At 40.1% G+C, this 15423-nt stretch overlaps 1 protein-coding gene across 1 annotated transcript; it reads left to right on the plus strand.

Moving 5' to 3' along the window:
- Window positions 1–1615: 1615 nt before the first annotated feature.
- LOC139741926 (uncharacterized) lies at window positions 1616–14665 on the plus strand. Its single transcript, XM_071652497.1, has 8 exons — window positions 1616–1753; window positions 8057–8135; window positions 8476–8600; window positions 9266–9324; window positions 11721–11832; window positions 12434–12529; window positions 13170–13239; window positions 14287–14665. Exons 1-8 carry the CDS (start codon window positions 1616–1618, stop codon window positions 14394–14396), a joined length of 789 nt encoding a protein of 262 aa, XP_071508598.1. The 3' UTR covers window positions 14397–14665.
- The last annotated feature ends 758 nt before the right edge of the window (window positions 14666–15423 follow it).

Here is a 15423-nt window from a genome sequence, read left to right on the forward strand (position 1 = left end):
ACTGTCATAGAAAACCCCGGAGCGATATGCAAACTCTCGATGAAAATTCAAATTGAAGAAGTTGTTCATAAATTCCTATAGTTGAATGAGTTATATCTTAGTTACCCTTAATTTTGAGCTTCCTTTTTTTATGCGTTATACTCATTCTTTTCTTTAATCTATTCCTTCCTACATTATGTACATATACCTCGGTGATCCATCGCACCATGTACCTCGCGTGTGCTGGTATAGACCCTTCATCTCTTCTCCTTTCTCGCCTTTTCCTGTCCTCTTGTCTCTTTCTGTTTCTTCCTTCAAAATAATTTCCTCTTCTCCTCCTTTTCCTTCACTGTGTTTTGTTTTTCTCTCTCTATCTTTCTCTTTACAAGAGAGGTTGCTTGTGTTTGTTTGTCCGTCTGTTTGTTTGTTTGTTTGTTGTTTGTTTATTTGTATAGGACTGTATGTGTTGCGCACCGTTTATGTCCAGCTAATTGCCTTTCGATGTTATTTAGTCTTTTTGTCCACGAGGAGACTGCAAAATACAAGCTTAGCTTTTTAGCATGTCTCCTCCATTTCCTGCAACTTTAGTTTTGATTCAATATTCTCTTGCTTTTTTTCATGCGTATTATTGTTAACTTCATGTATTTTTCTTTGTTACGACATTGTATTGATGTTGTGTTATTTTGTGTATGAAAATGTTGTTGGAAATGAAATAAATGAAATGAAATGAAATGAAATGAAAAGTCCCTTAGCTGGCACTTAGAAGATCAGATTTACAGAAACGTGTGACATGAGTATATGTCCACAAGATAAACCATTAACAATGCCGATAACATCAAGCTTAAGAAAAATTATCATTTGGTCTTTAGATGTCTTCATGTGTCTAATGATTGGCCTAACATCATTATAAAAAGAAGATCAAGAAAGGAACTCGAGTTAGGTAATAAAAAAAGAAAGAAAGAAAAATGATACTTGTTCGTAGCACTACTTATCGTATGAACTGATAAGATAATTATGAATAATAAAAGTTGTGTTGGTTTTGAATCCAAAAGACTTAGTATAGTTATCAAATAAAACTATATATGACAGCCGCCATTACAATGGGGGAAAATCAGACTACAGACCTTTTAAAGTCTTTACATATGGTGATATAGACTTCCAGGTGGACTTTGCCCACAAGTTCTCATGATGGATATGGTACCGAATCATTTTAAATATTTTATTATCTCTCTTGAATTCCGTGAATTCGGGTGAAACAATCGAATTCATAGACTCTTTCTTTCGACTTCTAAAAAGAAAAATCTCTCAGTCCTACTTCTTTGAAGTTATTTGATATGTTGAAATCAACATGAATGAGAAGTTGAATTGAAATTTAATGCCGGTAATTGTTTTTTAAATTATTCTTGACCGTCTACTACATGAATATCGAGTAGTAAGTATACACCACTGATCAATCAGAAAGAAAAATTTGGTGCACGTAGAGCTTACCATAGCTAAATACCGGCTTTTTGCCTCACGGTACGGTTATTGCTACACCCTTGTAATAGTGGAATGAAGCCGATATCATACGCACAGTGATAGTACGCACCTGCGTTACAAGGGCTTCCCAGTACGTGGTAATTCTCTGATTGCAAACATGGCGACTACCAGGGACGCCGTAGCTAAGAAGTCGTCTAGCAGCGATAATATAATGCTAGATCTACAAAACCAGCTTCGCACGGCTAAGATCAATGTCCCCGACTTGTCAACCCTTGCTCAAAAAGGAGAGGAAAAGGTAAGCATTGAAATTTGAGTGGTTAGGCCACCGGAACCGCGTGTATTATCTAACGTTTCATAGCTATATAAAGGTCTAGTCTAGATCATAAACCTTCGTCCCAACTTCGTCGTACGTACGGTAGCTCTTGTCAGTCGCTGTACCAGAACTAGAAGTCGCGACAGGTTTTGACCGGAAGATCGGTCTGTATCTTGTTGGCGGCAATGGGGCAGGGATATGTTTACGGAATGTATACGGAATCCCCTCCTATAGAAAGCCGTAAAAATTTAAAGTAAAAAAAAATGATAAAAGATTCCTGTGGACAGACCGACGAGACGGATTTTTCTGTCTGCAACATGCTGGTCTGTGCTTCGCACGGAAGCACGGGGCGGCACCGGCGTCTTCTCTTGTGTCGCACGGGCCAAGTTTCACCATACATTTTGTAGAATCTATGTGATGAACGTGATACCACTGGCACTGCACTGTACCAAAACAAACAGGGTCCGGGCGGCGCTAGCCCCTGCTCTACCATAAAACATAGCCCCTAATGCACTTGTCAATTGTAGTTCCAGCCCCTGGGTACCCGGGGATGGCCGGGACTTGCATCCCACTTGCAATTTTGGGATGTTACACCACCCGGCCAAGTCCCGGCCAAGTCTCCGACAGGTCGGGCAAAATTTTCACGGAAATCCCCCGCTAAGTCCCCGGCAGGCCGGGCAAAATTGAAGTTGAAATCCCCGGCCAATTCCCCGACATTCCGGGCAATATTTGTGCAGAAATCCCCGGCCAAGTCCCCGACAAGCTGGGCGTATTTGCATAGAAATCCCCGGCCAAGTCCCGACCCTAAAGGCCCGGTCACACTGCACAAAAGTCGCGTAAGTTTGCACGAATCCCGCAAGAAATTTGGTTGTGCGTGCTTGTCCGTTGAGAATTTTCGCTGATTTACGCGATGAAAATCACCGATGAATTGCACAAGAACTACGGAAATATCACCAAAAAAAAATCACTAAACCACGCACTTTCAGCGCATAGGCACGCAAAGGCCCCAAATAGGGTGAATTCGTGGTTGTGCACGACGACTGAGGTCCACGGAAAATCACGCATAATCTGCGCTTTATCACGATGAATTTCGTATGAATCGCGCATGATTCGCACATGAACGTGATAGCGGCAACATTTTCGCAAACGATCACTGATAATCCACGCATATTTCGTGCGTTTTTCGCGTAAGAACAGCGTACATGTAGTTTTCCACGCATATTTCGCGCGTTTTTCGCGTAAGAACAACGCAAACTACGCAAAAATTACGTAAAACAGTGCAATACTGCTTAACTTTTACGCGAAGCCCAGTTTTGAGCTGGAAACCTGGCCTTTGAGGACCTGTCACACTGCCCAAAAGTCACGTAAACGCATGAATCACATAAGAAATTCGAGCCTTATTTACGCGATACATGCGCGATTTGCGCATTTCATGAGTTTGTCTACAACGTGGAACCTTCGTAGTTGTCAGCCGATGTGCGCCGGATCGGCGCTTTACGCAATTCCGGGTTTTGAGGAGCTCAAAACTCGGCTTCGCATTTAAAAGTTTACGCATTATTGCGCTGTTTTACGTAATTTTTGCGTAGTTTGCGTGGTTCTTAAGCGAACAATGCGTGAAATATGCGTGGAATATCAGCGATTGTTCGCGAAAATGTTGCCGCTATCGCGTTCACCAACGACTCTCCACTGACTATTAGCAGACATAAATAATGACGCATGTTTCGCGCTTGTACGTATGTAACACCTACGTATCACTGAAAATCACTGAAAAAAAATATTGGCGTAGGCCTATGTACAGTATCTCTAACAGCTTAAACACGCGAATTAAGCGCATGTAATACTTACGAAATACTGATCGATGAATCACTAATGTATCACTAACAACTCACGTACGATTGGCGCTATATTTTTGCGTGATCTTTCCATAGTTCTTGTGCAATTCATCTGTGATTTTTCATTGCGTAAATCAGCAAAATGGTCAAATTCTCGACGGACAAGCACGCAAAACCAAAACCAAAAACCAAATGTGATTTATGCGATTACGCAACATTTGGGCAGTGTGACAGAGCCCGCGTGGAATCGCGTAAAGCGCTGATCCGGTGCACATCGGCGGACAATACGATCGAAGGTTCCACGTCAGAAAAATTCATGAAATGCGCAAATCGCGCATATTTCACGCAAGGCTCTATTTTCTTACGTGATTCATGCGTTTACGCAACTTTTGGGCAATGTTACCGAGTCCTCAATAGCGGGGAATTGCTAGTCAAGCGAAATAATTTATGGTCACATTACCGTACTGGAAATGGTACAAGTCATGGTCAACTCTCAAGCAAAATCTGACTCAATCCCGGCCGAAATTCCCGTCCCAAATCCCTGCCAAAATTCCCGTCCCAAATCCCTGCCATTTGGTTGGAGCGAATTTCCCCCGACAAGCCCTGGTTTATTCCCCACCCACCGGGGCAAAATAAGTGAATCTCCCCCGACAAAGCCCGGTCCATTCCCGACCCACCGGGGCAAAATAATTGAATCGCCCCCGACAACACCCCGGTACATCCCCGGCCCACCGGGGCAAATTAAGTGAATTTCCCCTTACAAAGCCCGGTCTATTCCCGACCCACCCGGGCGAAAAAAATGCTGAAATCCCTGCCCAACTTGGTTGCAAGTCCCGGCCATCCCCGGGTACCCATGGGCCGGGACTACAATTGACAAGTGCATAACAGTAACAATTAGACCCTCGCCTCCTAGACAAGTCCTACCCTAGTCGGTTTTTCAAAGTAAGGCCAAGAGGCTAAGCCAAGGTCCAGGAGCCGGCGTCTTCTCTTGTCGCACAGGCCAAGTTTCAGTCACTTTACCATACATTTTGTCGAATCTGTGTTATGACCTATGAACGTGATACCACTGTGAAGTACCATAACAAACGGGCCGGGCGGCGCTAGCCCGCGCTCTACCGTAGCCCCTAACAATTAGACCATCCTAGTCGGTTTTTTCAAAGTAAGGGAGCCGACTTTTTATTTGTTATTTGATGATGTGATGGCCACATTTTCTGAATGGTGCCACTTCCGGAGTTAACATTCACAATCAGTTGATCTAAAAACAAAGCAAAACAACAAAGAGTAGATCAGAGCCTAACGTCAATTACCATATACTGTAAAAGTGGATATTTTCGCCCGAGTAATTTTTCGCGCCCGGCCGGGTAAGATGGAATTCCCCTTGTTTTTTAATTCCATGTTTTTTATTTCCATGGGATCAGGACATTAACTACTGAGACATATATGGCATGCAAAAATATTCGCCTGCTTATTTTCGCGCTAGTGTCTGGTTGCGTGAAATGCGCGAAAATTTCCACTTTTACAGTAGTCGCCTGAACATGATTTGTGCCGTGTTTTGCTCGTTCTCAGCGAGAAAAAGTTCTAATATTGGCGTAATTTCAAACTTAATTTCTCGAGATAGGATCATCATTTTGTCATGAAATTTGAAATATGTCTTCATAACATAATTCTCTTTCATATGAAATTGTTCATAATCGGCTTTTGAAAGAATTTGAAAAGTTAGAAAAATACTCCAGACACCCTAATGTTATGAATATGAACGTGATACCACTGTTAACTACCATAACAAAAGGGCCGGGCGGCGCTAGCCCGCACTCTACCATAGCCCCTAACAATTAGACCCTCCTAGTCGGTTTTTTCAAAGTAAGGGAGCCGACTTTTTATTTGTTATTTGATGATGTGATGGCCACATTTTCTGAATGGTGCCACTTCCGGAGTTAACATTAACAATCAGTTGATCTAAAAACAAAGCAAAACAACAAAGAGTAGATCAGAGCCTAACGTCAATTACCATATACTGTAAAAGTGGATATTTTCGCCCGAGTAATTTTTCGCGCCCGGCCGGGTAAGATGGAATTCCCCTTGTTCTTTAATTCCATGTTTTTTATTTCCATGGGATCAGGACATTAACTACTGAGACATATATGGCATGCAAAAATATTCGCCTGCTTATTTTTGCGCCAGTGTCTGGTTGCGTGAAATGCGCGAAAATTCGGACACCGCGAAAATTTCCACTTTTACAGTAGTCGCCACTTGTGTGCATTTCTGTAATATGCACTCCTGGGTTGGCGAACTAACGATAGGCACTGACATAGTTTTGCCACCCATAGTGCGCCACGTATTATGCATGTATGTTGTAGATTCTACACACACTTCAATGTAGGAACTAGGATGCACTGTGCATCATCGCGCTTGAAAAACTCTGTTAATCTGCCACCTGAAATCCATTCCAATGAAAAACATTCTTGCATTAAAAATGGTTTTGTCATCTGTTACATATGATAAAATACATTTGGATTACAATTATTTGTGTTTTTATGGTGGAAAAAGGTGAATTAGGAATGTCTTTTGAGAGCGATGAAAATCCGTTGCCCTGGCTTATCTCCAATCATGGCGTGCGTTACATGCAATGTGAATGTCTGGCGACTTTTATAGGTAGTGGCGACTTAATGGTAATTGATGTTAGTTAACATTTTTTGGTGTCACTTCTGGGGTTAATCAGTTGACAAGCAAAAAGAAAACAACAAAAGAAAGACCATGTACAGGGTTTTTAAAGAAATGAAAAGGGGACTCTACCCAATGGCATTATTCTTATTAAAAAAAAAAAAAAAACTCTTCAAAAAAGCTGCTAAGACACACAATTTCCTGTTTGTTTTATGATTCAAAACTTTAGCATATAAGGTAGAAGAAGACTTGCTCTTTCAGAAAATATGAAAAACTCAAGATTGGCTAGATTGACCCATTTCACCTACATTGTATTTTCAGTTCTCACACAAAATCAGTGCTTGCGACTTTTTGGTTTTGTAATGCACAGTCACACGTTATGTATTTTTGAATTCATCTCCCTCAATTTTAAAACTGTTAAAACAGATAAATTGAAAACAGATATATATTCAACAAAACAAAAATTCTACATCCAATTGATTTCCAAACTTTCCTCCAAATTGCAATATACTGCAAGAGATTGACAGCTTATAACAGGGTAATTTCGGCATTTCCTACATTTTGCACTGCATGACACTTCTTTGTGTGACTGTGTAATGTAATGGGAAAAATGGAAAAATCAAAATAGATGTTTATGTATTTTATATGAAATCAGTTCTCGTCTGTTGTCTTCCAAGCCAGAAATGCATTGATTTTGCAGTGTTGTTGTTTCTTATTTTTCCCTCCCATCACGAGTAAATATGGAATGTGTTGATCAAAGTTGGTTTGATATCAGAAGATGTAAGGCTGTATTGCAGGAAGCCTTCAGTTTGTTTTTCACATTATAGATGCCTCTTGAAATGTTTTGAAAATCTTCTGCTTGATTCCACATGAGTGGATGATGATCAGTTGTCTTTCTGCTATCATCTCTGCACGTATGGTTGGTGCTCTATACAAGACATTCCAACCCACCTCCACCTTGAGACATCCATAGGCGTTGTGGCGTATAGAGCGGGATCTTAACATCTCTCACGAAGCGAGACTTTTCTTTTCTTTTCTTTTCTTTTATCTTTTCTTCTCCTCTAACAAATAAGCTCAGCAGGAAACATAGAATTATCCGCACATACTGTTTACATTTTCCATCACACGCTCTTTAAACATTGGGATTTTCATGTACACATTTTGCCGGCGAAAGAATTACCAACAACTTTTCAACACAATACATGTTCAAAACAAACCATTTGGTTCATACATAATTCACTTGGCAGAGTGATTTATACTTATCACTGTCCACGTGGCTATTAGTTTTCGCTAAAGATACAAGTATGTTTACAAGACTGCAAACAGTAGAATGATATGCCCCTTACCAATTCAGACTGCATCTCTTTAAATGTCTTCAAACATAAATTAAAGTCATTCTTCTTAAATTCTTTCTTTTTTATTCCAAGTTATTTGTTAAGGAGAGGCTGAGGAAAATCAGAAGATAGATAATGAAGTGCAGTGATACTCGAATAATAGTTCTGAAGAAGAGAGACAGACAGAGAGATGGGGGACAGACAGACCAACAGACACAATGTATGAGAACATGAAGGGAATCTGGGGGGGGGGGGAATGATTTTCAGGGCATCATGGTTTGAAATGTCATATCAATGTAAAAAATACCTTGATGTGCCATAACTAACGGTAAGTTGGTTCAAATCTGTTTGTCACACTTCTGAAGATTGAACATGTACAGCTCTGTTCAAACACATTTTTTTTAGAAGTGTAATGGCAAATACTCATACATGTCCGCTGCATCATACTTCTTTTGCAGCTTGTCGAGAGATTCTTGTCAGAAAGTGTTGAGGTCAAAGGAGAAACGGGTGAAGTCCTTCAAAGTCAGCTATATATTGGTAAGTATTGCGTTCCATGCAGCATTACTTCAATTTGTGCTATCATTGCTTCTTCGTGTGGATACTAATGCCATTATCTAATTAACAAAGAAACTGCATTTGTGTATATTGTAGAAAAAAGTCAATGTTTTACAAGTCTAATTGCATAGCTACCCAGCTTGCTATGTTATCGGAAAGAGTGTATCAATGACAGCCCCAGTTTTCAATACTTTTGTAGTAGTCTCGCTGTCTGTCTCTCTTTAATCTGAAATGTTTGTTTGTATTCTCCGTGTCTTATACATGTAATTGATTAACAAGTGAGAATAAATATTACATCATTATTTTTCTTAATACCTTACAGCTGCTTTCTGGGGATTCCATGATGTCATCAAAGGTTTGCTAGAAGGGGGAGCAGACATAAATTTTCAAAACAAGAACACATTGTGGACACCACTTCACGCTGCAGCATTCCAGGAACATGGCAAGGTGACCTTTTACATCGGTGAAGTTAATAGGCTTTCCCATAGGAAGAATAATTGATGGTATTATTGTTGATAGAACAAGTTCAAAATTAATGGTGTGGTCTATATATATATATATATATATATATATATTAGACATTCTTTTGAACTATATTATAGACATCATATTATTGAATTTATAACTTTGTATTACAGACATTCTTTCAGCTACTATATGGTCTTCTGAATAGTTTGATGGTTACATTCACATTCATTTTGAGTAGTACAGTATCAATGAGAAGGCTCCTGAATGTGCACCATATTCCCTGCAGTCATAAGGAAATCTGAATAGAGACAGAATGATTCTATACGGAGGAATTTGTAATGAACAGATATTTGTAAAAGCCATCACACTTATCTGTACTGCTGTAATGGTAACAATCCAACTGTTTTTACCACTAAACGATAAATATAAGCAACAGTTCTGCACAAGGAACATTGATGCACTCACGTGACATGGTATTTTCCAAGATATTGCTCTCAGGGAAAATACAGTTGTGATACGAACTATGAACATGATCTATTCCACAACCAACTCTACAAAACTGAGTGTGGACGGACCTGTTGTGAAGTCATACTAGAGTTCATTTCTTGTTTTGTCTTGTTTTCATTTGTTTTCGTGTTCTCAAGGTGGTCATGCTATTGCTACAAGAGGGAGCCCAGCCAGAATTACCAGACAGAGATGGAAGGTTGGTTCTTTAATTCAGATTCGTTGTGGGTGACATACTATGTGAGCTGTTATTTTCACGTACAGGTATTTTTGTGACTGAGGAAGTCACAGACATTTTAAGGAGATGTTGTTTTTGCGATATGACACCGCGGCTATTGTAAGCGCACTATTTACCCCAGCATTTGGCAAAATTTTGCCATGTTGTTAAGTTCACAGTACAACTGTAATTTGCAAAATTTGCAGAAATCAAACCCTTGCAAAATAACAGCTTATACAGTAGTCACCAAGCATTGACTTGAATTGTTGCAAAATACCCTTATCACTACTTGTATGTGGCTCAAAGAATCTGAATATGTGCCATATATTTTGTAATAATTCTTCTGCTATTTTTCTTCAGATAACTTGGATATGCCCACAAAAGAAAGAACAGCAACAACACCTCCCAAATCAAGATTCTGTCAATGACATCATCTGTCCAGCATTGGCAAAGTACTCTAATATGTGATTTAATAACAAAAGTCATTGGAGTACCTCTTCCCTTAGGGTGAGCATAACTTGCTCGTTTCCCTGTAATGTCTTTCGTTGATTACATTAGTAACATGGAAACATGCAAGTTATGCTCAGAGTACAGTAGAGAAAGGTGCATTCCATTGTCATTTGTTAATCATATTCATACTCTACCGATGATTGACAGAGGATCCATCGACAGAATCTTGGTTTGGATGTTTGCGTTTTATATGTTGTGGGTGTACCCAAGTATAGTGTACTCTGACAAAAAAATTATAGAAAAAATTATAAGATATATGACACATATTTAGGTAATCACTTGGCCAAGTGAATGATATTGAGGATATTGTGAAACAGTACAAGTCAACATTTGCAAGTCAACATTTGCAGTGCATGGTTTCTTTAACTCTTGTCCACTTAAAAGCTGGTGTAGGAGCAAGTAGTCAGATTACCATGATGCTGCTTACCTTTTCTTTAGGAATACGCCACCTCAAAATGCATGTATGGAGCACTTCACTGAGCTGTAGAAATAATGATCAGTACGTGTAGGGAAGAGAAACTCTTAGTAAGTGAGATATGTACACCATTAATCAAAAAACAGTGCCAGGGAGGGTAATAGTTGCCATTCCAGTACCTATCTCATCCACTATTTTTGCTACAACTGTCGTGAAAAGGATGCCAAAACAAACACCAAGTATGTTTTTGCCAGGGAACTGTGATACTGGTTGAGTTGGTGTTCACGTCCTGGGGCCCGTTGCATAAAACTTACCGTTGAATTTCAATGGTAACTACCGTCAAAATTAGGCATCACAGCCAATCAGCATCAAGGATTATAAAATTTACCGATAATTTGCAGACTTACCGCTAGAAAGGAGCGGTAAGTCCAGCGGTAAGGGTTTTATGCAACAGGGCCCAGGTGACCTCCCAATGACCTTTCCCCAGTATTCATCACCTTCGCAGCCATTCATCATACTTAATAGTCAAGGTCCTGGAGAATTGCAATTAGGCACAATGCTAAAACTCTCTGTTTACTCACCCGAGACGAGTCATAGAATTAGGCTATGCATGCGTTCTGTCAAAAAAAAAATAAAATAAAATAAAAAATTGCATTACAAAACCAGAAGCCATGATTTTTCCATTGTTAACAGTGTAGACTATATCAAATTAAGATAATGTACCAACTGCATGCTTTATGTTGTTTCTCTAGTATATCTTGAAGGACAGGTCTGTTTTTTTATCTAAATGGAAAAAAAAATGCAATTCCTGTTTTTAGGCCTGTTGCTTCAACTATGTAAGGAATGAGCATGTGAACACAGTGTACTTTTAGAGTGTTCGATTTATATCGAATAGTCACCATGGCAACTGCACATTTTGTTTTTCCGGGGAAAATGAAGGCAGGTCTAGTTTTAGAAAGGAGGAAGTATTCTTGGATTTGGATTCAACAACAATTTAAAGTAATCAATGGGGGAAGGGCAGGATGTTTGAGGTGGACTCTGCCTGGTCGTAAATTAGATGGTGCTAGAGATACAATGTACATGCAGTGGCGGATCCAGGGAAGACCGCAACCAGCACACGCCCCACCCCTTTATTTTTTGTTGAAACAAAAGAAATAAAAAGAAAAAAATGGGGGAGGGGTGCGTGCGCCCCCCCCCCCTTTAATTTTGTAAATGCGCCCCCTCTTTACGGAATTCCTGGATCCGCCCCTGACATGTGTATACTCAAGGGATGATTAAGGTCAATGACTCACTGGAGATGGAGAGTATTGGTAGGGGTCAGTGACTGGCTGGAGGTAAAGAGATATATCCTGTCACCATAGTGGAATGGGGAGGGGGTTGTGACAGCTTTGTGTATCATTACACAACAATACTAACATGTGCATTGTTCTTGTTTCCCCCTTGACTGCTGCAGAACTGCCACAGACTTTGCCTCAGCATCAAACAAGATATGGGCTCATTTTGCTGCTCTTGGCTGCCCTCGTACATCCAAGCAAGATTTGATCTCAAAGGGAATCATTAAAAAGGTATAATGGTAATATAGAAAAAGAGGCATGTATTTCCATTTTTTAAGGGCAGCAAGTCCACATTATAAGTATCACTTTGGCAAAAGAAATAGCAAATGCAGAAATATTGTCAGTGAGAATTGACTTGACCATGTGCAGGCCAATATACATGTATTTCTTATTTTTTCTGTGCATGTGTTTGTTAATAGAACCAACACAGTGCTCCCAATTACCAATAAAGATTTTACTCCTGAATATACCGGTTATCCTCTGGGTTAGTGGTTTGTGAATTGTTTAATAGTGATGCATTGAAAACAGAAGGAACACATATGATCATCGTCATTTGACGAGCAGCAAGCAAGCGGTTGAATTTTATGCATGTAGCAGGATGGACTAGGAGGAGGGATGCATACAGTGTAGCTCTTACACCATGGTCAAAAAACTGACCTTTATTGCTGACCATGATACGGAAAAGTAATGACATCAACAGAGCAAGGCGTTGAGGCCGTGGCAGTCCAAAGACACTCTTTTAAACTCCTGTGCAGACATAGCCACAAAGTGCACACCACCATACATAATACATTATGCAACTACGGGTATCCATCTATGTTCTTCACGACAGGTTTCCACAGGTGGTAGTCGCCCCAGCAGTGGGTCACGTCCTGGCAGCGGCTCGAGGCCCGACAGTGGCACACGCGTGATGTCTGGAATCAGGATGGTGAGTGATGCTCAGATCACACCCCCTTGCAACTCACTTCTATCAGGAACCATTACACCATCCCTAAACATCTACATTTTCAAACCTGAATAAATGCACTGTATTTATGTCTTGAGGCATCCTTTAAAAAACAGCATGGACAGTGATACAGTATGATGTTATAAATGTTCCCAGATGGTGAAGTAGGTATATGTTACAACAGGAGATTGACCTAGTTGAGCTTAAGTGCATTACCCATTCACCCCCCCCCCCCCAAAAAAAAAAAAGAAGAAAATCACAGGTACCCTTGTGTGCTTGAATGTGTAAATTCTTTTCTCCGAAATTGATATATCTACATCCATTCTATGGACAATGAGGTTTTCGTGTCGTTTGAAAATGAAGTTGCATGTCATATTTACAAAAGAAGTGTGTGATATATGGGTGGATTTTACAGACCTGGGAGGCAGACAAGGCCCTTATACATACATGTTGTTTCTACTCATTTGTGGCTTATGAAATAAATCTCTGTCTCAGATTATACCATTTAATAATAAATCTCATGCTGATACACTCCTAAATTTTGTTTCAGATTATAATAGTTTGTAATAGACCTTCTGTTGATACACTGTACATTCTTTGAATGCATTTTCTCCTCTTGCAGGCATCATACTCTAGGCCTGAGTCGGCATATGCAATCAGGCAAGATCCATTCTCGAAGCAGAAGAATAACTGTGAGTAAAAAAAAGCAAACAAACAACAACAACAACAACAACAACAACATAATTCTAAATACATTACTCCCGGAGAATCATTGACAAGCAATATTGAAATTGAATGTCTCGCTGTTCTGCTTGTGAGCTCGCCATGGTACATTGCATTCAGCACTGGAAGGTTTACTAGATAACTTGAACATCTCTTTGTATAAATAAAGAACCCAGTATGGAGACATACAAAAGCCAGCGCTTGTCTGATCAAACTTTTCAGAGTGCTAGGACCCATCATCAAGCCCAGTGAAGCAATAAAATAATCAATCTGTACGACTTGTTGGAACCAGCTTACTTCCAAAGTGCATTGCTCATTGCTTTAAAAAAAAAAATGGTGCAAGACTGAGTAATTGTTCCATCACCAGGCCTAACAGACCAGAGGCAGTTAGTTGTATTTTGCTATTGTTGAGGATGGCCACAGACTGCTTTGATGCTGCCAATGATATACACATGATGACTGAATCTGATATGGCTCAAGACTAGCATGAAGACTTAATACTTTACATAAAGTTTTGTAACAAGTTGTGAGCTAGGCAAGGCACATTATTAATAGCTATAATATGTTCTACAGATGTTTTGATGGGTCACAGTGATAGATAGATGTAGTTCATGACATTTTTTTTTCTCCTTATGAATGGATCATCCTGAATAGAATATTGCAAATGTAAAGTGTAGTTCCTTGTCCAGTGCCTTATAGTGCTAATAGTTCAGTGCTGGCAGTTATAGCTGTTCAACAATGTGTGACTCAGACCCGGCTGTTTCCTTCCTCCAGAATCGTTGGTGGGTTGATGTGACTATTAGATAGAAATTTAATTGAATGCTGAAATCTTGTAATTTAGTTCGGATCTACCTGCAGTACAAGATGTCCCTCTCTTTTTACGATGCATACGGTATTTTGTTCATTCACACCTCCAAAGACCAGCATTTGGTTAAATAGATAGCTCTGCTTTCCCTCTGTTCTGAGTCCTATCGTTTGATCAGCCTGAGATTTCTCCACCTTGTCTGACTCCACAGCATCTCAAATGGCTGCATTGCTCGGCGGGGACATCCTAGCTGACGAAGACTCCACCTCTCAGGCCAGACAGGCAGAGGGACAACCGGCCTTCTCTGTTTGGAGGACATGAACCCCTGTGGGTGGGACTGAGAATGTGCACAATCTTCTCTATTTCTCCTTCCTGTAACACTTACCTGGCCCAGAGGCATCATTTACCAAAATGCATGCGACTATGCATAGTTGCAAGAGAGATTGTGTGAATAGCATGCGAGGTCAAAGGGTGCTGCAGAAGATAGCATTATGTATTAGCATATCACATACAGTTAATGTTGTCATCCTCAGCACTGTTGTATGTCCACGGATATGACTCTCATGTCATTTGCACAATAGGAAGTGAAATAAAACCAACGACGTGGAAGTTGCGAGATTGAGTTATGAATTTCATCCTCACAGCATCAGATCATTGTTAGTAGCAAAACCAACATGTGTGTCACACTGTTTTAACTAGTCTTGTCACTTTAATGAAGATGAATAATTATGTTACACTGTAGTGTGACAGATGAGGATTTGTACCCTCCCTAGGCCAGACTGCAGATCTCCGAACCATTCTGAACTTGGATGAAAGACTCCTAGCTTCTGACCATGTTGGTCCTTGTTGCAGATGTCAGATTTCTCCTTTTTGTGAGGGACATGCAGTAATATGCTTTTACGCAAAGCGTGAGAGTGTTGTAAATTTCCCACAAATTTTGTTCCTAATTTCACACACAGATAGGATTGAAGCTCTGAAATTGTAGGATAGCAAACATGGAAGGATATACCCTCTTTACCCACTATGTAGTTCTGCTATAGCAGTGAGAGACAAGATGGCGTTTTCAGGTTTCTCAGGAAGTGAAGTCTAGTGGAAAACGAGCTTTCACAGCTTTGTTTGACAGAATGACAGTTTACTAATACATTTTTGCTTGTCATGAGAAGGCAGTCGCATTGCCAGTGCTAAACATGAGAGCTGGCTGGCTACCATTCAGCGGAAATCTATGAGCCGCTGAGTTCTGCTATTTCTGTGGACAAAACATGGTGCCGTCCACCAAATATGTCAGGGTATACATTACAGAGCAGAGAGTTCACTTATAGAACTCTAGCAATATCGATGTCAGCACTTC

The sequence above is a fragment of the Diadema antillarum genome, unplaced genomic scaffold, assembly GCF_040938485.1.
Source record: "Diadema antillarum isolate AM-2024a unplaced genomic scaffold, OU_Dant_1.0 seq00000962_RagTag, whole genome shotgun sequence".
NCBI classification, from domain to species: Eukaryota; Metazoa; Echinodermata; class Echinoidea; order Diadematoida; family Diadematidae; genus Diadema; species Diadema antillarum.